Consider the following 23,576-nt stretch of genomic DNA (forward strand, 5'->3'; position numbering starts at 1 on the left):
TCAGATTCTTCAGGGTGGGCCTTTGCAACATGTCGATTATAATTGCTTTTATTGGAAAAGGTCTTTTCGCAATCGTCGCATTCATACATCGTGTTTCTTCCGCTGGTTTTAAACTTATTTGAAGAAGTAGCATCCTTACTTACGAATTTATATGCAAAACACAAGAGTAATCCGATATCGGGTTTCTCTTTAGGAGCCTGGTTTCTCTCTAAGATCTTTGTTTCTTCCAGATTACCTAGTCTTTATTGGTCCACGTTCGTTTCTTGGTCCGGGACTAACTTGAGAAATCTAGTCTTACTTGATCCTCTTTTGGGACTCCAGTAGTTCTTTACCTAGTCCTCCAACCAATTGTTATTGGTGGCTGCAAAAGGTAATCCCTTTTTGTGTCGACATAGTCCCTTTTAGACTTCTATTAGGACTACCCGATTCCTGTTTCGGACTACTTAGTTTTGATGAATCGTTTTCGGAATTAGCTAAATCCTGTTTTGGATACCCACTTTAAGCTTCATGAGTATCTATCCTCTTTTGTATCTACATATTCCTAGCTTAATTATCCTTAGGATTAACGGGATTACCTAATCCTTCTTTGGAACTAACCAATCCTTATCTGGGATTGCCTAATCCCTCTTTGGGATCAACTAATCCTCATTTCAGATTACCCGATCCCTCTTTAGGATCAACTAATCCTCATTTAGGATTACCTAATCCCTCTTTGGGATCAACTAATCCTCATGTGGGATTACCTAATCCCTCTCTGGGATCAACTAATCCTCATTTGGGATGCCTAATGCCTCTTTAGGATCAACTACTCCTCATTTGGGATTACCTAATCCCTCTTTGGGATCAACTAATCTTCATTTGGGATTACCTAGTCCCTCTTTGGGACCAACTAATCCTCATTTGGGGACTAGCTTGAGAAATCTAGTCTTACATGATCCTCTTTTGGGACTATGTAGTTCTGCACCTAGTCTCTGTTAGTCCCTTTTTTGAGACCAACCAATCGGAACTGCATGATTCTAGTTAATCCCTCTTTTAGGATTACTTAATCACTAGTTGGATCCTTTCTTCCAATTCATATAAAAGGCTCATGGTATGTTGTTGTTGTTGTTTTCTTTTTCTTTTCTTTTTTGTTTTTTATTTACGCATTTTTTGTTTGGTGTGGGATTTTATTATTTTGTTAGTTACACCCGTAAGTCCCGCCAAAGGCGGGGCTTACGCCCCGGGCCCCGTCAGAAGTGCAGTGAAGGTCAAATTTAGGGATAAATATAAATCCGATCACTTTGTGATAAACACCTTTGCAGATTGTTTTTCGATTTGTCGAACATTTCATCAAGATCGGCGGGCAAACCAATTACATATTCTACGGTTGGAAAGTAGGACTTCAACCTTTCCAAAAGTTCTTCCTGATGCTTGGTGATAACCATACTATTCTATCAAACTCTTTATCGAAAACATCATTTCTGTATCTGATAAGATTTTGGGCAAAAACAGATTTCTCTGCACCTCTTAAACAGCTAACGAGTATACTAAAAGGATGCTTTAGCTTTCCATCCATTGTTTAAATCATAGTTTAATTTCTTAGCAATCGTTACGACTTTTACTGCATGAACGTGTTAGCTTCAAAGATGCTTATCAATGACTTGAAACGTCAAAGTTGATCAGATTTATATTTATCCCTAAATTTGACCTTCACTGCACTCCTGACGGGGCCCGGGGCGTAAGCCCCGCCTATGGCGGGACTTACGGGTGTAACTAACAAAATAATAAAATCCCACACCAAACAAAAAATGCGTAAAAAAAAAACAAAAAAGAAAAGAAAAAGAAAACAACAACAACAACATACCATGAGCCTTTTATATGAATTGGAAGAAAGGATCCAACTAGTGATTAAGTAATCCTAAAAGAGGGATTAACTAGAATCATGCAGTTCCGATTGGTTGGTCTCAAAAAAGGGACTAACAAAGACTAGGTGCAGAACTACATAGTCCCAAAAGAGGATCATGTAAGACTAGATTTCTCAAGCTAGTCCCCAAATGAGGATTAGTTGGTCCCAAAGAGGGACTAGGTAATCCCAAATGAAGATTAGTTGATCCCAAAGAGGGATTAGGTAATCCCAAATGAGGAGTAGTTGATCCTAAAGAGGCATTAGGCAATCCCAAATGAGGATTAGTTGATCCCAGAGAGGGATTAGGTAATCCCACATGAGGATTAGTTGATCCCAAAGAGGGATTAGGTAATCCTAAATGAGGATTAGTTGATCCTAAAGAGGGATCGGGTAATCTGAAATGAGGATTAGTTGATCCCAAAGAGGGATTAGGCAATCCCAGATAAGGATTGGTTAGTTCCAAAGAAGGATTAGGTAATCCCGTTAATCCTAAGGATAATTAAGCTAGGAATATGTAGATACAAAAGAGGATTAGATACTCATGAAGCTTAAAGTGGGTATCCAAAACAGGATTTAGCTAATTCCGAAAACGATTCATCAAAACTAAGTAGTCCGAAACAGGAATCGGGTAGTCCTAATAGAAGTCTAAAAGGGACTATGTCGACACAAAAAGGGATTACCTTTTGCAGCCACCAATAACAATTGGTTGGAGGACTAGGTAAAAAACTACTGGAGTCCCAAAAGAGGATCAAGTAAGACTAGATTTCTCAAGTAGTCCCGGACCAAGAAACGAACGTGGACCAATAAAGACTAGGTAATCTGGAAGAAACAAAGATCTTAGAGAGAAACCAGGCTCCTAAAGAGAAACCCGATATCGGATTACTCTTGTGTTTTGCATATAAATTCGTAAGTAAGGATGCTACTTCTTCAAATAAGTTTAAAACCAGCGGAAGAAACACGATGTATGAATGCGACGATTGCGAAAAGACCTTTTCCAATAAAAGCAATTATAATCGACATGTTGCAAAGGCCCACCCTGAAGAATCTGAAGAAGAAGAAGAAGATGAAGAGTCTGATGAAGACTTTACAGACAGCGAGCCCATGTCCAGTGATAGTGAAGAATCTCAAGGTGTTAAAGAAACATTTAATATTTGGGGAGAGCATGTTGAACGAATGTCAAGAGACTGGCTTATCAATTCATGAGATTTATAAATACAAAATCCTTTTTTTCGAGCAATGAAAAAGGATAAAACACATAAATCTGTGATGGAAACTTTACAAAGGGTTAGAGATGAGGAAGACATGGATTTTGAAGAAGCATTAGATTTCGCTGTTGAAAAACGTCGCTTTCTAATTAATCAACAAATTCCAAATGATGCAATGAAAGAATGAGATTTGATCCTTGTAAATGATAACATAATTGTTTTATTAAGCTAGAAATATATTACCATCAAGCAATAAATATTTTTGTTTTCTTAGTTCTTTTTATTGCCTCTACGATTTTAGTTCAAAGTAGTGTTACATAGGGTTTTGGATTATAGTAATAACTTAAATACATTCGTTTACACATCTTTTATTTGGTGTATCCACGTTCAATTTTGTAACCAATGTTGTTTTGTTTCTTCTCCAATAAACTATTCATTCATTCCCTATTTAACAATCTAAAATTTTGTAATCTTAGATTTTTAATCCATCGATCATCAGCTAAGAGTTCCAACTTTATATACTCAATTTCTCCATCCATCCAGCGTACTATTGCAAATATATCGTTTGATTCCCGTTCATTAACAACTTTCGTGAAGTTCGAAAAACCATCTTCTATGAACACTTGTTTCCAGTGGCTAGACAATAGTGGTAATTTAATTGACTCTGGGTACTCCTCTGAGCATCCTTCACGAATTTTCTTTGGACTTCAAATGTTGGGTCGTTAATTATGATAAAAAAATCCTCCTTGTCTTTATTAAAGTAGTTTTCATCGTCAAAATTTAATGTTCTTTTGTTCTTCCGATTTGAGAATTTCACTTTGATTTGCTTAATTCATCAACCTCGACTTGTTTATACCTGACTCGATTTTTACATGTGCAGCAGTGTTGCTTACCTCAAAAAATGTACAAGCTTAATAAACGCTTAAAGAATTTTCAATCGAATGCCTTGAAGACTTTCAAAAAACGAACGTTTCCAAATTCATCTTTTACAATTAGAAATAAGACTTGGTTATTTTCTTTATTAAGAATTGTTGCTATCTCGCATATGTTTCCTGTTACTGATAAAATTACCTATCAAATATCAAATCTTTCACATGGTGATGGTGTTATTGTCAACAATGTACTCAGTTTTATGATTTATGAATAATTAGATTAAGAAGCTCAGTGCTTTAATAGATAACCAGAAAATTATTTACCACTTGGAACTTATTCTTTAGGTAGTGCTGGAGGTGTTGAATTGACCCATGTGTTGCAATTTTAGTAACACTCATTGGTCAAATTCCGGTGTTTTCGGGTGTTTCCGATAGGGAAAATGACTTTAATGCTTTTGTAGATAACCAGAAAATTATTTACCACTTGAAACTTATTCTGTGGTGACACTCACTTTCTGTAAGGTGTCAATCACGTTCTGTCGTGTACTCACTTTCTGTAGTGTCACTCACTTTCTGTAGTGTCACTCACTTTCTGTAGTGTCACTCACTTTCTGTATGTGCCAGCTCTGTCATAAATCTACTACTAATAAGGTGTAGAAGAATTAAGAAGGGTACAAGCTGTAATAAGAATTGCCTGATTTGTAATAAGAAATATTTGCTGAGTCATCAAAAATCATCATCTTATCTCAGATCTGTAATAAGGTGTAGAAGAATGAAGAAGGGGTACAAAGTTGTAATAAGAATTGCCTGATTTGTTATAAGAAATTTTTGCTGAGTCATCAAAAATCGTCATCTTATCTTCGATTGTAACAAGACTATTTTCGAACTTCATATGAAAACTTCATATGAAAACCTGTAACAAGGTGTATTAGGTAGTATCAAAGTGTATCAAGATGTAACACATTGACTAAAACCTGTAACAGGAATGTTGATATCTCACATTTTTGATCTTGATATTAATTAGTAGAAACCTAGACTTGAATAAAATTGACATTCACATTTCTTGAAATTGTAAAGCTTCTTATCGTAATTGGTATTATATATATATATATTCCACAAGCTAATGAACTAAGTAAATTTTCTCTACAACATATTTTTTGAATATAAATATTTAGTTGTTAGGTATTAATACAATACAAACCCAAATTTCTCAAATGCAAAGGCATATAGATAAACTCGACAAAGAATTCTCATCATATCATGCCTTGAAATTTTTGATAAATGTGTCTATTATTTTATCATCTTTGATACTGATCAAGTTTTTGCTTTCCTCTTTCTTTTTAATTTTGCTATTTTTAGGACTTTCAACTCTCAGCTTTTCTTGAAATTGTTCTGTTTGGGAAGATTCAGATTTGCTCTCATCTCCAGATAGCATGCACATGCCTTCCCTCTTGGAGCGCTTCAAAGTTGGTTTAGTTTGTTTCTTTGTTCTCTTTGGAGGTTGACCAGAATTGAAAGCCTCAAAATCAAACTCCTCAGATTCTTCAGAAGATGACATCAATTTGAATTCGTAAGAAAGTCTTTTAGGTCCCGTGTAATTGTTGATCTTATTTTTTGACATTTTTCAGTTATCTTAAAAATTGAAACAAGATTATTTAGAAAGCTGCTCAAGATAAAAGTAAAATTGAATACAAATGAATGAAATATCATAATACATTTTAACACATTTGATATAATATTTACAATTATTTATTATCATTAAAAAGCTTTCTAAAGCAAGCACTATCAGCTCTAACCCTCAAAGAATCTCTACTTCTAGTTTCATGAAACTTTAAGTTAGGGTCTTTCAAAATTATAGCCCATGATTTACGACCGTATTTTTCGATGCCCTGCTTTAAACAATGATCTTCTGCACTAGTGAATTTCACATTTTTAGGTTGTTTTCTGTTAGTTTGTTGTCGAGCAGCCTCCTTTTTGATAACAATATTGTCATTTGGTATATTTAAGATGCTGACTTCCTGTACATCAGCCACGGCTGGAGTGTTATTAGTAGGAAAAGTTTCTGTGATGACCATATCTGTCGATTCGTTTAGTGATTCACTCACTGGTTGGTATGGATCGGTATCAACTTCCATATGGCTTGATGAGCAAGAAGCACTCGAAATCGAATTTTGAGCGTTAGGTTTCATACCTTCTATTATGCGTCGACTATGACTCAATACGTCGTTATCGAAAGAACAAGATATATTATTAAACATTTCAACAAGGTTTTTGTTGCCGTCAGACCTTGCGTCCTTTGTCATCTTTTCCATACATTTACGTCCCTCTACTGCAACGATCCTCGATTGAGTCTTCTTGTAGTGTATTTTAGCTACAGTAGAGCTGTGCTTTTGATCTTCGGTGATATAATGTTGCTCTTCCAAGTTAAGCCTTTCGCTGCTTTCCGTTTCGACTATTTGCCTATAACGAGTTGGGTTGATGTGCTTGCCAATGGCTTCATGAACGAGGATCGTCATAGCTGAAGTCAAGGATTGAAATTGAGTTCCATTTGTTGAGAGTAGAAGGAAGTCGCATTGTGGATTGAGACGAGGTCGGATGTACTCTAAGTACAAATCAATAATCTCTATCGTATCGTCTGATAATATCAAAGTGTCGAAGATATACCTTAAAACAATAAACATGCATTGTTATTATATTATACTATTAATAAAACAGTTTAAATATCATAACAAAATAATAATTATCATATGATAGATGTGATTTAAATGAGAATTAAACTTTGATTTAAAGATACAGTAAGTGATATAAAATGTATGGTATCATTTATTAGATCAAAAATCATCGTTTCTTAAAATTAGGATATCAAGCAGAAAAAGTAGACTTTGTCTTAATCTAATACAAATTCTTTAGAACCATAATCATACCTTGATGCTGTTTTGAACTCTCTTTGATCGACAAATCCACCATTATTTCTTGCTTTGTTAACCATTTCAACCGTGAGAAACTGGTACGTCATAGGTCTTGAGCATTTAACTCGGAGGAAAAGCAAAGTTGTGATGAATCGAATACAGAAGACCAATTCACCTTTCGTTAGAAATCTTGCTTCGTGGCTTTCAGAACACTTTTCAATTATCTTTTTGAACTGTTTCATGTGGAAAGGTATGACCACTTCCATTTCCTCCAACGTTGCCCAGCTGTTTCTGGCGATAAGGGTTTCCAAGTCGAGGTTTCGATTACAGTCTAAGTTCTTTTTCTTTCGAAGGTTTTCATTTGCTCGCCTGAGATAAACTTCCACAACTGTGAAGCAACGAAGAGTATTGTCAGAAACTCCATTTGCTTTTCGAAAATCAATGAAATCTGTAATACACTTTACGTAGTTTACAGCACCGGAGGGACCAACTTTCCATTCTTCTTCTATCACTTTTAGAAACGATATGAAAATTGAAGCAGATGACAAACAACAGTCAACAAATTCGTTAGTTAGGTCAATGTCATTTTCATTGTTACCCATGGCATGCATAAAATATTTCATAGCTCGTTTGCCAATCTGTCTAGCCTCCTTATTGCTTTTTCCACCTCCACAAGATGTTCCAAGCCAAGTTAAAAAGTCTCTTCCAATTCCTTCATCCAATGAAAAAGACGGCTTACCGGCAGTAGATGCTCTCTTTGGTGCAACAGGAAAGTCAGTCATGTCCTCACGTTTAACTTCAGGCTGCTCGTCAAAGTAATAGTACCAAGGATGTTTAGTGTTGATATGCTTTCTCAACCCTCTGCAACTTTTGAAGTCACCATGTAAACATAGCTTTATAGGACACGTGTAAAGGTCCCGCTGGTTTGGTCGGAGTTTTAGCGTTCTTTTACCATGTGCAGCTCCCACTAAGCTCTTCCAGTTGACCTGGAGTCGCCTTGGGCGACGCATTATGAATGACCTGATTTGAGAAGAGCCTTTTATGTTTTTTCTTGTCAAATCTTTACAGGGGGTTTCATTTTACTTTTTATTTGTTCGAATTAAAGAATAGAATTGTTCAATTGACCCCCGTAAGCTAAACGACCAATATATTCCCACCGTTAGCAAACTTGTTCTCCAATAGGGAGAGGAAAATCAAACGTCTAGGGAATATAAAAACTTGACATTAGTCATTATTTCGTTCCCGCAATAGAAAGTTAATAAGGAACTCAATATTCTATTATTAAAAATACATTTGTGTACAAATTGTTCCTTGTTATAAAATTGAAGAAAGAACAAATTTGCTCCTTAGCGAAAGTATACATCTTATTCTTTTGTAAGAGAACAAATTATCTGTCAACACAAAAAGAACAAATAATTCATCCTATAAAGGAACAAAGGAACAATTGAAACACAATTTTGAGATTGGAGTCTAAACCATTCCTTATTGAACAGTTTATTCCTTTATGAAAAACAACACAGAACAAAGAGATCCTTAGGGATCAAAGAGTTCTTCAGATAAAGGTTCCTTGCGAGTTCCTTAAATACAGGAACAGACCAGAAATTAACTACAGTAAGCCATTTGATTGTTTTCTATTCCCTGCGCGATTAGCACGCAAATCATAAAAAGGAAGTTATTACATGTGGAGGGAATTCAATACAAGTTTTTACATTTTATTTAAGCTTCTATTGCTTATTACAAGTCTAATCTTGCATTAATGTTATGGACGTTACATGGGTGGTTAAAATGACGTCATTTTTAATACATCTTTGAAATCTTTCGAATGCTGAATCAGCAAACTTTCTTATAACATGTGGAGGCAATTTTACTACAAGTCTTTACACTTTAATCACCCTTCTACGGCTTATTACAACTTTTTTTGAAATCTTTCGAATGCTGAATCAGCAAAATTTCTTATTACATGTGGAGACAATTTTATTACAAGTTTTAACATTTCAATCACCCTTCTACGTCTTATTACAACTATTTTTGAAATCTCTCGAATGCCGAGTCAGCATAATTTCTTATTACATGCGGAGGCATCTTTACTACAAGCTTTGACATTTTAATCACCTTTCTACAGCTTATTACAACTATTTTTGAAATCTCTCGAATGCTGAATCAGCAAAATTTCTTATTACATGTGGAGGCAATTTTATTACAAGTTTTGACATTTTAATCACCCTTCTACGGCTTATTACAAGTCTAATGTTGCATTAATGTTATGGACATTCGATATCTTTCGAATGCCGAGTCAGCATAATTTCTTATTACATTCGGAGGCATCTTTACTACAAGCTTTGACATTTTAATTACCCTTCTACAGCTTATTACAACTTTTTTGAAATCTTTCGAATGCTGAATCAGCATAATTTCTTATTACATATGGAAGCACTTTTACTACAAGTTTTGACATTTTAATCACCCTTCTACGGCTTATTACAAGTCTAATGTTGCATTAATGTTATGGACATTCGATATCTTTCGATTGCCGTGTCAAGAATAATTTCTTATTACATGCGGAGGCATTTTTACTACAAGTTTTGACATTTTAATCACCCTTCTACGGCTTAATACAAGTCTAATAATGCATTAATGATACGGACATTCGATATCTTTCGAATGCCGTGTCAGCATAATTTCTTATTACACACGGAGGCATTTTTACTACAAGTTTTGACATTTTAATCACCCTTCTACAGCTTATTACAGCTATTGTTGAAATCTTTCGAATGCTGAATCAGCATAATTTCTTATTACATGTGGTAGCAATTTTATTACAAGTTTTGACATTTTAATCACCCTTCTACGGCTTATTACAAGTCTAATGTTGCATTAATGTTATGGACATTCGATATCTTTCGATTGCCGTGTCAAGAATAATTTCTTATTACATGCGGAGGCATTTTTACTACAAGTTTTGACATTTTAATCACCCTTCTACGGCTTATTACAAGTCTAATAATGCATTAATGATACGGACATTCGATATCTTTCGAATGCCGTGTCAGCATAATTTCTTATTACATGCGGAGGCATTTTTACTACAAGTTTTGACATTTTAATCACCCTTCTACAGCTTATTACAGCTATTGTTGAAATCTTTCGAATGCTGAATCAGCATAATTTCTTATTACATGTGGTAGCAATTTTATTACAAGTTTTGACGTTTTAATCACCCTTCTACGGCTTATTACAAGTCTAATGTTGCATTAATGTTATGGACATTCGATATCTTTCGAATGCCAGGTCAGCATAATTTCTTATTACATGCGGAGGCATTTTTACTACAAGTTTTGACATTTTAATCACCCTTCTACAGCTTATTACAACTATTTTTGAAATCTTTCGAATGCTGAATCAGCGAAATTTCTTATTACATGTGGAGGCAGTTTTATTACAAGTTTTGACATTGTAATCACCCTTCTACAGCTTATTACAACTATTTTTGAAATCTCTCGAATGCTGAATCAGCAAAATTTCTTATTACATAATGAGGCAATTTTATTACAAGTTTTGACATTTTAATCACCCTTCTACGGCTTATTACAAGTCTAATGTTGCATTAATGTTATGGACATTCGATATCTTTCGAATGCCGTGTCAGCATAATTTCTTATTACATGCGGAGGCATTTTTACTACAAGTTTTGACATTTTAATCACCCTTCTAAAGCTTATTACAACTATTTTTGAAATCTTTCGAATGCTGAATCAGCAAAATTTCTTATTACATAATGAGGCAATTTTATTACAAGTTTTGACATTTTGATCACCCTTCTACGGGTTATTACAAGTCTAATGTTGCATTAATGTTATGGACATTCGATATCTTTCGAATGCCGTGTCAGCATAATTTCTTATTACATGCGGAGGCATTTTTACTACAAGTTTTGACATTTTAATCACCCTTCTACAGCTTATTACAACTATTTTTGAAATCTTTCGAATGCTGAATCAGCAAAATTTCTTATTACATAATGAGGCAATTTTATTACAAGTTTTGACATTTTAATCACCCTTCTACAGCTTATTACAACTATTTTTGAAATCTTTCGAATGCTGAATCAGCAAAATTTCTTATTACATATGGAAGCACTTTTACTACAAGTTTTGACATTTTAATCACCCTTCTACGGCTTATTACAAGTCTAATGTTGCATTAATGTTATGGACATTCGATATCTTTCGAATGCCGTGTCAGCATAATTTCTTATTACATGCGGAGGCATTTTTACTACAAGTTTTGACATTTTAATCACCTTTCTACAGCTTATTACAACTATTTTTGAAATCTCTCGAATGCTGAATCAGCAAAATTTCTTATTACATAATGAGGCAATTTTATTACAAGTTTTGACATTTTAATCACCCTTCTACAGCTTATTACAACTATTTTTGAAATCTTTCGAATGCTGAATCAGCAAAATTTCTTATTACATATGGAAGCACTTTTACTACAAGTTTTGACATTTTAATCACCCTTCTACGGCTTATTACAAGTCTAATGTTGCATTAATGTTATGGACATTCGATATCTTTCGAATGCCGTGTCAGCATAATTTCTTATACCTGCGGAGGCATTTTTACTACAAGTTTTGACATTTTAATCACCCTTACAGCTTATTACAACTATTTTGAAATCTTTCGAATGCTGAATCAGCAAAATTTCTTATTACATAATGAGGCAATTTTATTACAAGTTTTGACATTTTGATCACCCTTCTACGGGTTATTACAACTATTCTTGAATTCTTTCGATTGCTGCATCATCAAAAATCATCATCTTATCTTTGATCTGTAATAAGGTGTAGAAGAATGAAGAAGGGGTACAAAGCTGTAATAAGAATTGCCTGATTTGTAATAAGAAATTTTTGCTGAGTCATTAAAAATCGTCATCTTATCTCAGATGTGTAATAAGGTGTAGAGGAAGGAAAAAGGGGTACAAAGCTGTAATAAGAATTGCCTGATTTGTAATAAGAAATTTTTGCTGAATCATCAAAAATCATCATCTTATCTTTGATCTGTAATAAGGTGTAGAAGAATGAAGAAGGGGTACAAAGCTGTAATAAGAATTGCCTGATTTGTAATAAGAAATTTTTGCTGAGTCATTAAAAATCGTCATCTTATCTCAGATGTGTAATAAGGTGTAGAAGAATGAAGAAGGGGTACAAAGCTGTAATAAGAATTGCCTGATTTGTAATAAGAAATTTTTGCTGAGTCATTAAAAATCGTCATCTTATCTCAGATCTGTAATAAGGTGTAGAAGAATGAAGAAGGGGTACAAAGCTGTAATAAGAATTGCCTGATTTGTAATAAGAAATATTTGTTGAGTCATTAAAAATCATCATCTTATCTCAGATCTGTAATAAGGTGTAGAAGAATGAAGAAGGGGTACAAAGTTGTAATAAGAATTGCCTGATTTGTTATAAGAAATTTTTGCTGAGTCATCAAAAATCGTCATCTTATCTCAGATCTGTAATAAGGTGTAGAAGAAGGAAAAGGGGTACAAAGCTGTAATAAGAATTGCCTGATTTGTAATAAGAAATTTTTGCTGAGTCATTAAAAATCGTCATCTTATCTCAGATGTGTAATAAGGTGTAGAAGAAGGAAAAAGGGGTACAAAGCTGTAATAAGAATTGCCTGATTTGTAATGAGAAATTTTTGCTGAATCATCAAAAATCATCATCTTATCTCAGATCTTTAATAAGGTGTAGAAGAATGAAGAAGGGATACAAAGTTGTAATAAGAATTGCCTGATTTGTAATAAGAAATTTTTGCTGAGTCATCAAAAATCGTCATCTTATCTCAGATGTGTAAAAAGGTGTAGAAGAAGGAAAAAGGGGTACAAAGTTGTAATAAGAATTGCCTGATTTGTAATAAGAAATATTTGCTGAGTCTTCAAAAATCATCATCTTATCTCAGATCTGTAATAAGGTGTAGAAGAATGAAGAAGGGGTACAAAGTTGTAATAAGAATTGCCTGATTTGTAATAAGAAATTTTTGCTGAGACATCAAAAATCGTCATCTTATCTCAGATGTGTAATAAGGTGTAGAAGAAGGAAAAAGGGGTACAAAGCTGTAATAAGAATTGCCTGATTTGTAATAAGAAATATTTGCTGAGTCATCAAAAATCATCATCTTATCTCAGATCTGTAATAAGGTGTAGAAGAATGAAGAAGGGGTACAAAGTTGTAATAAGAATTGCCTGATTTGTAATAAGAAATTTTTGCTGAGTCATCAAAAATCGTCATCTTATCTCAGATGTGAAATAAGGTGTAAAAGAAGGAAAAACGGGTACAAAGCTGTAATAAGAATTGCCTGATTTGTAATAAAAATTTTTTGCTGAATCATCAAAAATCATCATCTTATCTCAGATCTGTAATAAGGTGTAGAAGAATGAAGAAGGGGTACAAAATTGTAATAAGAATTGCCTGATTTGTTATAAGAAATTTTTGCTGAGTCATCAAAAATCGTCATCTTATCTCAGATCTGTAATAAGGTGTAGAATAAGGAAAAAGGGGTACAAAGCTGTAATAAGAATTGCCTGATTTGTAATAAGAAATTTTTGCTGAGTCATTAAAAATCGTCATCTTATCTCAGATGTGTAATAAGGTGTAGAAGAAGGAAAAAGGGGTACAAAGCTGTAATAAGAATTGCCTGATTTGTAATGAGAAATTTTTGCTGAATCATCAAAAATCATCATCTTATCTCAGATCTTTAATAAGGTGTAGAAGAATGAAGAAGGGATACAAAGTTGTAATAAGAATTGCCTGATTTGTAATAAGAAATTTTTGCTGAGTCATCAAAAATCGTCATCTTATCTCAGATGTGTAAAAAGGTGTAGAAGAAGGAAAAAGGGGTACAAAGCTGTAATAAGAATTGCCTGATTTGTAATAAGAAATATTTGCTGAGTCTTCAAAAATCAGCATCTTATCTCAGATCTGTAATAAGGTGTAGAAGAATGAAGAAGGGGTACAAAGTTGTAATAAGAATTGCCTGATTTGTAATAAGAAATTTTTGCTGAGTCATCAAAAATCGTCATCTTATCTCAGATGTGTAATAAGGTGTAGAAGAAGGAAAAACGGGTACAAAGCTGTAATAAGAATTGCCTGATTTGTAATAAAAATTTTTTGCTGAATCATCAAAAATCATCATCTTATCTCAGATCTGTAATAAGGTGTAGAAGAATGAAGAAGGGGTACAAAGTTGTAATAAGAATTGCCTGATTTGTAATAAGTCTGATGAGTCATCAAAAATCATCATCTTATCTCAGATCTGTAATAAGGTGTAGAAGAATGAAGAAGGGGTACAAAGTTGTAATAAGAATTGCCTGATTTGTAATAAGAAATTTTTGCTGAGTCATCAAAAATCGTCATCTTATCTCAGATTTTTAATAAGGTGTAGAAGAAGGAAAAAGGGGTACAAAGCTGTAATAAGAATTGCCTGATTTGTAATAAGGAATTTTTGCTGAATCATCAAAAATCATCATCTTATCTCAGATCTGTAATAAGGTGTAGAAGAATGAAGAAGGGGTACAAAGTTGTAATAAGAATTGCCTGATTTGTAATAAGAAATTTTTGCTGAGTCATCAAAAATCGTCATCTTATCTCAGATTTTTAATAAGGTGTAGAAGAAGGAAAAAGGGGTACAAAGCTGTAATAAGAATTGCCTGATTTGTAATAAGAAATTTTTGCTGAGTCATTAAAAATCTTCATCTTATCTCAGATGTGTAATAAGGTGTAGAAGAATGAAGAAGGGGTACAAAGTTGTAGTAAGAATTGCCTGATTTGTAATAAGAAATTTTTGCTGAGTCATCAAAAATCGTCATCTTATCTCAGATGTGTAATAAGGTGTAGAAGAAGGAAAAAGGGGTACAAAGCTGTAATAAGAATTGCCTGATTTGTAATAAGAAATATTTGCTGAGTCTTCAAAAATCATCATCTTATCTCAGATCTGTAATAAGGTGTAGAAGAATGAAGAAGGGGTACAAAGCTGTAATAAGAATTGCCTGATTTGTAATAAGAAATTTTTGCTGAGTCATTAAAAATCGTCATCTTATCTCAGATGTGTAATAAGGTGTAGAAGAAGGAAAAGGGGTACAAAGCTGTAATAAGAATTGCCTGATTTGTAATAAGAAATTTTTGCTGAATCATCAAAAATCATCATCTTATCTTTGATCTGTAATAAGGTGTAGAAGAATGAAGAAGGGGTACAAAGCTGTAATAAGAATTGCCTGATTTGTAATAAGAAATTTTTGCTGAGTCATTAAAAATCGTCATCTTATCTCAGATGTGTAATAAGGTGTAGAAGAATGAAGAAGGGGTACAAAGCTGTAATAAGAATTGCCTGATTTGTAATAAGAAATTTTGCTGAGTCATTAAAAATCGTCATCTTATCTCAGATCTGTAATAAGGTGTAGAAGAATGAAGAAGGGGTACAAAGCTGTAATAAGAATTGCCTGATTTGTAATAAGAAATATTTGTTGAGTCATTAAAAATCATCATCTTATCTCAGATCTGTAATAAGGTGTAGAAGAATGAAGAAGGGGTACAAAGTTGTAATAAGAATTGCCTGATTTGTTATAAGAAATTTTTGCTGAGTCATCAAAAATCGTCATCTTATCTCAGATCTGTAATAAGGTGTAGAAGAAGGAAAAAGGGGTACAAAGCTGTAATAAGAATTGCCTGATTTGTAATAAGAAATTTTTGCTGAGTCATTAAAAATCGTCATCTTATCTCAGATGTGTAATAAAGTGTAGAAGAAGGAAAAAGGGGTACAAAGCTGTAATAAGAATTGCCTGATTTGTAATGAGAAATTTTTGATGAGTCATGAAAAATCGTCATCTTATCTCAGATTTTTAATAAGGTGTAGAAGAAGGAAAAAGGGGTACAAAGCTGAAATAAGAATTGCCTGATTTGTTATAAGAAATTTTTGCTGAGTCATCAAAAATCGTCATCTTATCTCAGATGTGTAATAAGGTGTAGAAGAAGGAAAAAGGGGTACAAAGCTGTAATAAGAATTGCCTGATTTGTAATAAGAAATTTTTGCTGAATCATCAAAAATCATCATCTTATCCCTGAAATAAGAATTGCCTGATTTGTTATAAGAAATTTTTGCTGAGTCATCAAAAATCGTCATCTTATCTCAGATGTGTAATAAGGTGTAGAAGAAGGAAAAAGGGGTACAAAGCTGTAATAAGAATTGCCTGATTTGTAATAAGAAATTTTTGCTGAATCATCAAAAATCATCATCTTATCCCAGATCTGTAATAAGAGTAGTAGATTTATGACAGAGCTGGCACATACAGAAAGTGAGTGACACTACAGAAAGTGAGTGACACTACAGAAAGTGAGTGACACTACAGAAAGTGAGTACACGACAGAACGTGATTGACACCTTACAGAAAGTGAGTGTCACCACAGAATAAGTTTCAAGTGGTAAATAATTTTCTGGTTATCTACAAAAGCATTAAAGTCATTTTCCCTATCGGAAACACCCGAAAACACCGGAATTTGACCAATGAGTGTTACTAAAATTGCAACACATGGGTCAAATTCAACACCTCCAGCACTACCTAAAGAATAAGTTCCAAGTGGTAAATAATTTTCTGGTTATCTATTAAAGCACTGAGCTTCTTAATCTAATTATTCATAAATCATAAAAACTGAGTACATTGTTGACAATAACACCATCACCATGTGAAAGATTTGATATTTGATAGGTAATTTTATCAGTAACAGGAAACATATGCGAGATAGCAACAATTCTTAATAAAGAAAATAACCAAGTCTTATTTCTAATTGTAAAAGATGAATTTGGAAACGTTCGTTTTTTGAAAGTCTTCAAGGCATTCGATTGAAAATTCTTTAAGCGTTTATTAAGCTTGTACATTTTTTGAGGTAAGCAACACTGCTGCACATGTAAAAATCGAGTCAGGTATAATAAACAAGTCGAGGTTGATGAATTAAGCAAATCAAAGTGAAATTCTCAAATCGGAAGAACAAAAGAACATTAAATTTTGACGATGAAAACTACTTTAATAAAGACAAGGAGGATTTTTTTATCATAATTTAACGACCCAACATTTGAAGTCCAAAGAAAATTCGTGAAGGATGCTCAGAGGAGTACCCAGAGTCAATTAAATTACCACTATTGTCTAGCCACTGGAAACAAGTGTTCATAGAAGATGGTTTTTCGAACTTCACGAAAGTTGTTAATGAACGGGAATCAAACGATATATTTGCAATAGTACGCTGGATGGATGGAGAAATTGAGTATATAAAGTTGGAACTCTTAGCTGATGATCGATGGATTAAAAATCTAAGATTACAAAAATTTTAGATTGTTAAATAGGGAATGAATGAAATAGTTTATTGAGAAGAAACAAAACAACATTGGTTACAAAATTGAACGTGGATACACCAAATAAAAGATGTGTAAACGAATGTATTTAAGTTATTACTATAATCCAAAAACCCTATGTAACACTACTTTGAACTAAAATCGTAGAGGCAATAAAAAGAACTAAGAAAACAAAAATATTTATTGCTTGATGGTAATATATTTCTAGCTTATAAAAACAATGTTATCATTTACAAGGATCAAATCTCATTCTTTCATTGCATCATTTGGAATTTGTCGATTAATTAGAAAGCGACGTTTTTCAACAGCGAAATCTAATGCTTCTTCAAAATCCATGTCTTCCTCATCTCTAACCCTTTGTAAAGTTTCCATCACAGATTTATGTGTTTTATCCTTTTTCATTGCTCGAAGAAAAAGGATTTTGTATTTATAAATCTCATGAATTGATAAGCCAGTCTCTTGACATTCGTTCAACATGCTCTCCCAAATATTAAATGTTTCTTTAACACCTTGAGATTCTTCACTATCACTGGACATGGGCTCGCTGTCTGTAAAGTCTTCATCAGACTCTTCTTCTTCTTCTTCTTCAGATTCTTCAGGGTGGGCCTTTGCAACATGTCGATTATAATTGCTTTTATTGGAAAAGGTCTTTTCGCAATCGTCGCATTCATACATCGTGTTTCTTCCGCTGGTTTTAAACTTATTTGAAGAAGTAGCATCCTTACTTACGAATTTATATGCAAAACACAAGAGTAATCCGATATCGGGTTTCTCTTTAGGAGCCTGGTTTCTCTCTAAGATCTTTGTTTCTTCCAGATTACCTAGTCTTTATTGGTCCACGTTCGTTTCTTGGTCCGGGACTAACTTGAGAAATCTAGTCTTACTTGATCCTCTTTTGGGACTCCAGTAGTTCTTTACCTAGTCCTCCAACCAATTGTTATTGGTGGCTGCAAAAGGTAATCCCTTTTTGTGTCGACATAGTCCCTTTTAGACTTCTATTAGGACTACCCGATTCCTGTTTCGGACTACTTAGTTTTGATGAATCGTTTTCGGAATTAGCTAAATCCTGTTTTGGATACCCACTTTAAGCTTCATGAGTATCTAATCCTCTTTTGTATCTACATATTCCTAGCTTAATTATCCTTAGGATTAACGGGATTACCTAATCCTTCTTTGGAACTAACCAATCCTTATCTGGGATTGCCTAATCCCTCTTTGGGATCAACTAATCCTCATTTGAGATTACCCGATCCCTCTTTAGGATCAACTAATCCTCATTTAGGATTACCTAATCCCTCTTTGGGATCAACTAATCCTCATGTGGGATTACCTAATCCCTCTCTGGGATCAACTAATCCTCATTTGGGATTGCCTAATGCCTCTTTAGGATCAACTACTCCTCATTTGGGATTACCTAATCCCTCTTTGGGATCAACTAATCTTCATTTGGGATTACCTAGTCCCTCTTTGGGACCAACTAATCCTCATTTGGGGACTAGCTTGAGAAATCTAGTCTTACATGATCCTCTTTTGGGACTATGTAGTTCTGCACCTAGTCTCTGTTAGTCCCTTTTTTGAGACCAACCAATCGGAACTGCATGATTCTAGTTAATCCCTCTTTTAGGATTACTTAATCACTAGTTGGATCCTTTCTTCCAATTCATATAAAAGGCTCATGGTATGTTGTTGTTGTTGTTTTCTTTTTCTTTTCTTTTTTGTTTTTTATTTACGCATTTTTTGTTTGGTGTGGGATTTTATTATTTTGTTAGTTACACCCGTAAGTCCCGCCAAAGGCGGGGCTTACGCCCCGGGCCCCGTCAGAAGTGCAGTGAAGGTCAAATTTAGGGATAAATATAAATCCGATCACTTTGTGATAAACACCTTTGCAGATTGTTTTTCGATTTGTCGAACATTTCATCAAGATCGGCGGGCAAACCAATTACATATTCTACGGTTGGAAAGTAGGACTTCAACCTTTCCAAAAGTTCTTCCTGATGCTTGGTGATAACCATACTATTCTATCAAACTCTTTATCGAAAACATCATTTCTGTATCTGATAAGATTTTGGGCAAAAACAGATTTCTCTGCACCTCTTAAACAGCTAACGAGTATACTAAAAGGATGCTTTAGCTTTCCATCCATTGTTTAAATCATAGTTTAATTTCTTAGCAATCGTTACGACTTTTACTGCATGAACGTGTTAGCTTCAAAGATGCTTATCAATGACTTGAAACGTCAAAGTTGATCAGATTTATATTTATCCCTAAATTTGACCTTCACTGCACTCCTGACGGGGCCCGGGGCGTAAGCCCCGCCTTTGGCGGGACTTACGGGTGTAACTAACAAAATAATAAAATCCCACACCAAACAAAAATGCGTAAAAAAAAAACAAAAAAGAAAAGAAAAAGAAAACAACAACAACAACATACCATGAGCCTTTTATATGAATTGGAAGAAAGGATCCAACTAGTGATTAAGTAATCCTAAAAGAGGGATTAACTAGAATCATGCAGTTCCGATTGGTTGGTCTCAAAAAAGGGACTAACAAAGACTAGGTGCAGAACTACATAGTCCCAAAAGAGGATCATGTAAGACTAGATTTCTCAAGCTAGTCCCCAAATGAGGATTAGTTGGTCCCAAAGAGGGACTAGGTAATCCCAAATGAAGATTAGTTGATCCCAAAGAGGGATTAGGTAATCCCAAATGAGGAGTAGTTGATCCTAAAGAGGCATTAGGCAATCCCAAATGAGGATTAGTTGATCCCAGAGAGGGATTAGGTAATCCCACATGAGGATTAGTTGATCCCAAAGAGGGATTAGGTAATCCTAAATGAGGATTAGTTGATCCTAAAGAGGGATCGGGTAATCTGAAATGAGGATTAGTTGATCCCAAAGAGGGATTAGGCAATCCCAGATAAGGATTGGTTAGTTCCAAAGAAGGATTAGGTAATCCCGTTAATCCTAAGGATAATTAAGCTAGGAATATGTAGATACAAAAGAGGATTAGATACTCATGAAGCTTAAAGTGGGTATCCAAAACAGGATTTAGCTAATTCCGAAAACGATTCATCAAAACTAAGTAGTCCGAAACAGGAATCGGGTAGTCCTAATAGAAGTCTAAAAGGGACTATGTCGACACAAAAAGGGATTACCTTTTGCAGCCACCAATAACAATTGGTTGGAGGACTAGGTAAAGAACTACTGGAGTCCCAAAAGAGGATCAAGTAAGACTAGATTTCTCAAGTTAGTCCCGGACCAAGAAACGAACGTGGACCAATAAAGACTAGGTAATCTGGAAGAAACAAAGATCTTAGAGAGAAACCAGGCTCCTAAAGAGAAACCCGATATCGGATTACTCTTGTGTTTTGCATATAAATTCGTAAGTAAGGATGCTACTTCTTCAAATAAGTTTAAAACCAGCGGAAGAAACACGATGTATGAATGCGACGATTGCGAAAAGACCTTTTCCAATAAAAGCAATTATAATCGACATGTTGCAAAGGCCCACCCTGAAGAATCTGAAGAAGAAGAAGAAGATGAAGAGTCTGATGAAGACTTTACAGACAGCGAGCCCATGTCCAGTGATAGTGAAGAATCTCAAGGTGTTAAAGAAACATTTAATATTTGGGAGAGCATGTTGAACGAATGTCAAGAGACTGGCTTATCAATTCATGAGATTTATAAATACAAAATCCTTTTTCTTCGAGCAATGAAAAAGGATAAAACACATAAATCTGTGATGGAAACTTTACAAAGGGTTAGAGATGAGGAAGACATGGATTTTGAAGAAGCATTAGATTTCGCTGTTGAAAAACGTCGCTTTCTAATTAATCAACAAATTCCAAATGATGCAATGAAAGAATGAGATTTGATCCTTGTAAATGATAACATAATTGTTTTTATAAGCTAGAAATATATTACCATCAAGCAATAAATATTTTTGTTTTCTTAGTTCTTTTTATTGCCTCTACGATTTTAGTTCAAAGTAGTGTTACATAGGGTTTTTGGATTATAGTAATAACTTAAATACATTCGTTTACACATCTTTTATTTGGTGTATCCACGTTCAATTTTGTAACCAATGTTGTTTTGTTTCTTCTCCAATAAACTATTTCATTCATTCCCTATTTAACAATCTAAAATTTTTGTAATCTTAGATTTTTAATCCATCGATCATCAGCTAAGAGTTCCAACTTTATATACTCAATTTCTCCATCCATCCAGCGTACTATTGCAAATATATCGTTTGATTCCCGTTCATTAACAACTTTCGTGAAGTTCGAAAAACCATCTTCTATGAACACTTGTTTCCAGTGGCTAGACAATAGTGGTAATTTAATTGACTCTGGGTACTCCTCTGAGCATCCTTCACGAATTTTCTTTGGACTTCAAATGTTGGGTCGTTAAATTATGATAAAAAAATCCTCCTTGTCTTTATTAAAGTAGTTTTCATCGTCAAAATTTAATGTTCTTTTGTTCTTCCGATTTGAGAATTTCACTTTGATTTGCTTAATTCATCAACCTCGACTTGTTTATACCTGACTCGATTTTTACATGTGCAGCAGTGTTGCTTACCTCAAAAAATGTACAAGCTTAATAAACGCTTAAAGAATTTTCAATCGAATGCCTTGAAGACTTTCAAAAAACGAACGTTTCCAAATTCATCTTTTACAATTAGAAATAAGACTTGGTTATTTTCTTTATTAAGAATTGTTGCTATCTCGCATATGTTTCCTGTTACTGATAAAATTACCTATCAAATATCAAATCTTTCACATGGTGATGGTGTTATTGTCAACAATGTACTCAGTTTTTATGATTTATGAATAATTAGATTAAGAAGCTCAGTGCTTTAATAGATAACCAGAAAATTATTTACCACTTGGAACTTATTCTTTAGGTAGTGCTGGAGGTGTTGAATTTGACCCATGTGTTGCAATTTTAGTAACACTCATTGGTCAAATTCCGGTGTTTTCGGGTGTTTCCGATAGGGAAAATGACTTTAATGCTTTTGTAGATAACCAGAAAATTATTTACCACTTGAAACTTATTCTGTGGTGACACTCACTTTCTGTAAGGTGTCAATCACGTTCTGTCGTGTACTCACTTTCTGTAGTGTCACTCACTTTCTGTAGTGTCACTCACTTTCTGTAGTGTCACTCACTTTCTGTATGTGCCAGCTCTGTCATAAATCTACTACTAATAAGGTGTAGAAGAATGAAGAAGGGGTACAAAGCTGTAATAAGAATTGCCTGATTTGTAATAAGAAATATTTGCTGAGTCATCAAAAATCATCATCTTATCTCAGATCTGTAATAAGGTGTAGAAGAATGAAGAAGGGGTACAAAGTTGTAATAAGAATTGCCTGATTTGTTATAAGAAATTTTTGCTGAGTCATCAAAAATCGTCATCTTATCTTCGATTGTAACAAGACTATTTTCGAACTTCATATGAAAACTTCATATGAAAACCTGTAACAAGGTGTATTAGGTAGTATCAAAGTGTATCAAGATGTAACACATTGACTAAAACCTGTAACAGGAATGTTGATATCCCACATTTTTGATCTTGATATTAATTAGTAGAAACCTAGACTTGAATAAAATTGACATTCACATTTCTTGAAATTGTAAAGCTTCTTATCGTAATTGGTATTATATATATATATATTCCACAAGCTAATGAACTAAGTAAATTTTCTCTACAACATATTTTTGAATATAAATATTTAGTTGTTAGGTATTAATACAATACAAACCCAAATTTCTCAAATGCAAAGGCATATAGATAAACTCGACAAAGAATTCTCATCATATCATGCCTTGAAATTTTTGATAAATGTGTCTATTATTTTATCATCTTTGATACTGATCAAGTTTTTGCTTTCCTCTTTCTTTTTAATTTTGCTATTTTTAGGACTTTCAACTCTCAGCTTTTCTTGAAATTGTTCTGTTTGGGAAGATTCAGATTTGCTCTCATCTCCAGATAGCATGCACATGCCTTCCCTCTTGGAGCGCTTCAAAGTTGGTTTAGTTTGTTTCTTTGTTCTCTTTGGAGGTTGACCAGAATTGAAAGCCTCAAAATCAAACTCCTCAGATTCTTCAGAAGATGACATCAATTTGAATTCGTAAGAAAGTCTTTTAGGTCCCGTGTAATTGTTGATCTTATTTTTTGACATTTTTCAGTTATCTTAAAAATTGAAACAAGATTATTTAGAAAGCTGCTCAAGATAAAAGTAAAATTGAATAGAAATGAATGAAATATCATAATACATTTTAACACATTTGATATAATATTTACAA

The 23,576-nt window shown here is 33.9% G+C and overlaps 1 protein-coding gene across 1 annotated transcript; it reads right to left on the reverse strand.

The window, feature by feature from the left end:
* Window positions 1-5,707: 5,707 nt before the first annotated feature.
* LOC136811802 (uncharacterized) lies at window positions 5,708-8,062 on the reverse strand. Its single transcript, XM_067068430.1, has 2 exons — window positions 6,887-8,062; window positions 5,708-6,626 (listed from the first exon to the last, which is right to left on the reverse strand). The coding sequence occupies exons 1-2, from the start codon at window positions 7,879-7,881 to the stop codon at window positions 5,708-5,710; spliced, it is 1,914 nt and encodes a 637-aa protein (XP_066924531.1). The 5' UTR covers window positions 7,882-8,062.
* Window positions 8,063-23,576: the final 15,514 nt, after the last annotated feature.

The sequence above is a fragment of the Clytia hemisphaerica genome, unplaced genomic scaffold, assembly GCF_902728285.1.
Source record: "Clytia hemisphaerica strain Z4C2 unplaced genomic scaffold, Clytia hemisphaerica genome assembly, whole genome shotgun sequence".
Classification (NCBI taxonomy): Eukaryota; Metazoa; Cnidaria; class Hydrozoa; order Leptothecata; family Clytiidae; genus Clytia; species Clytia hemisphaerica.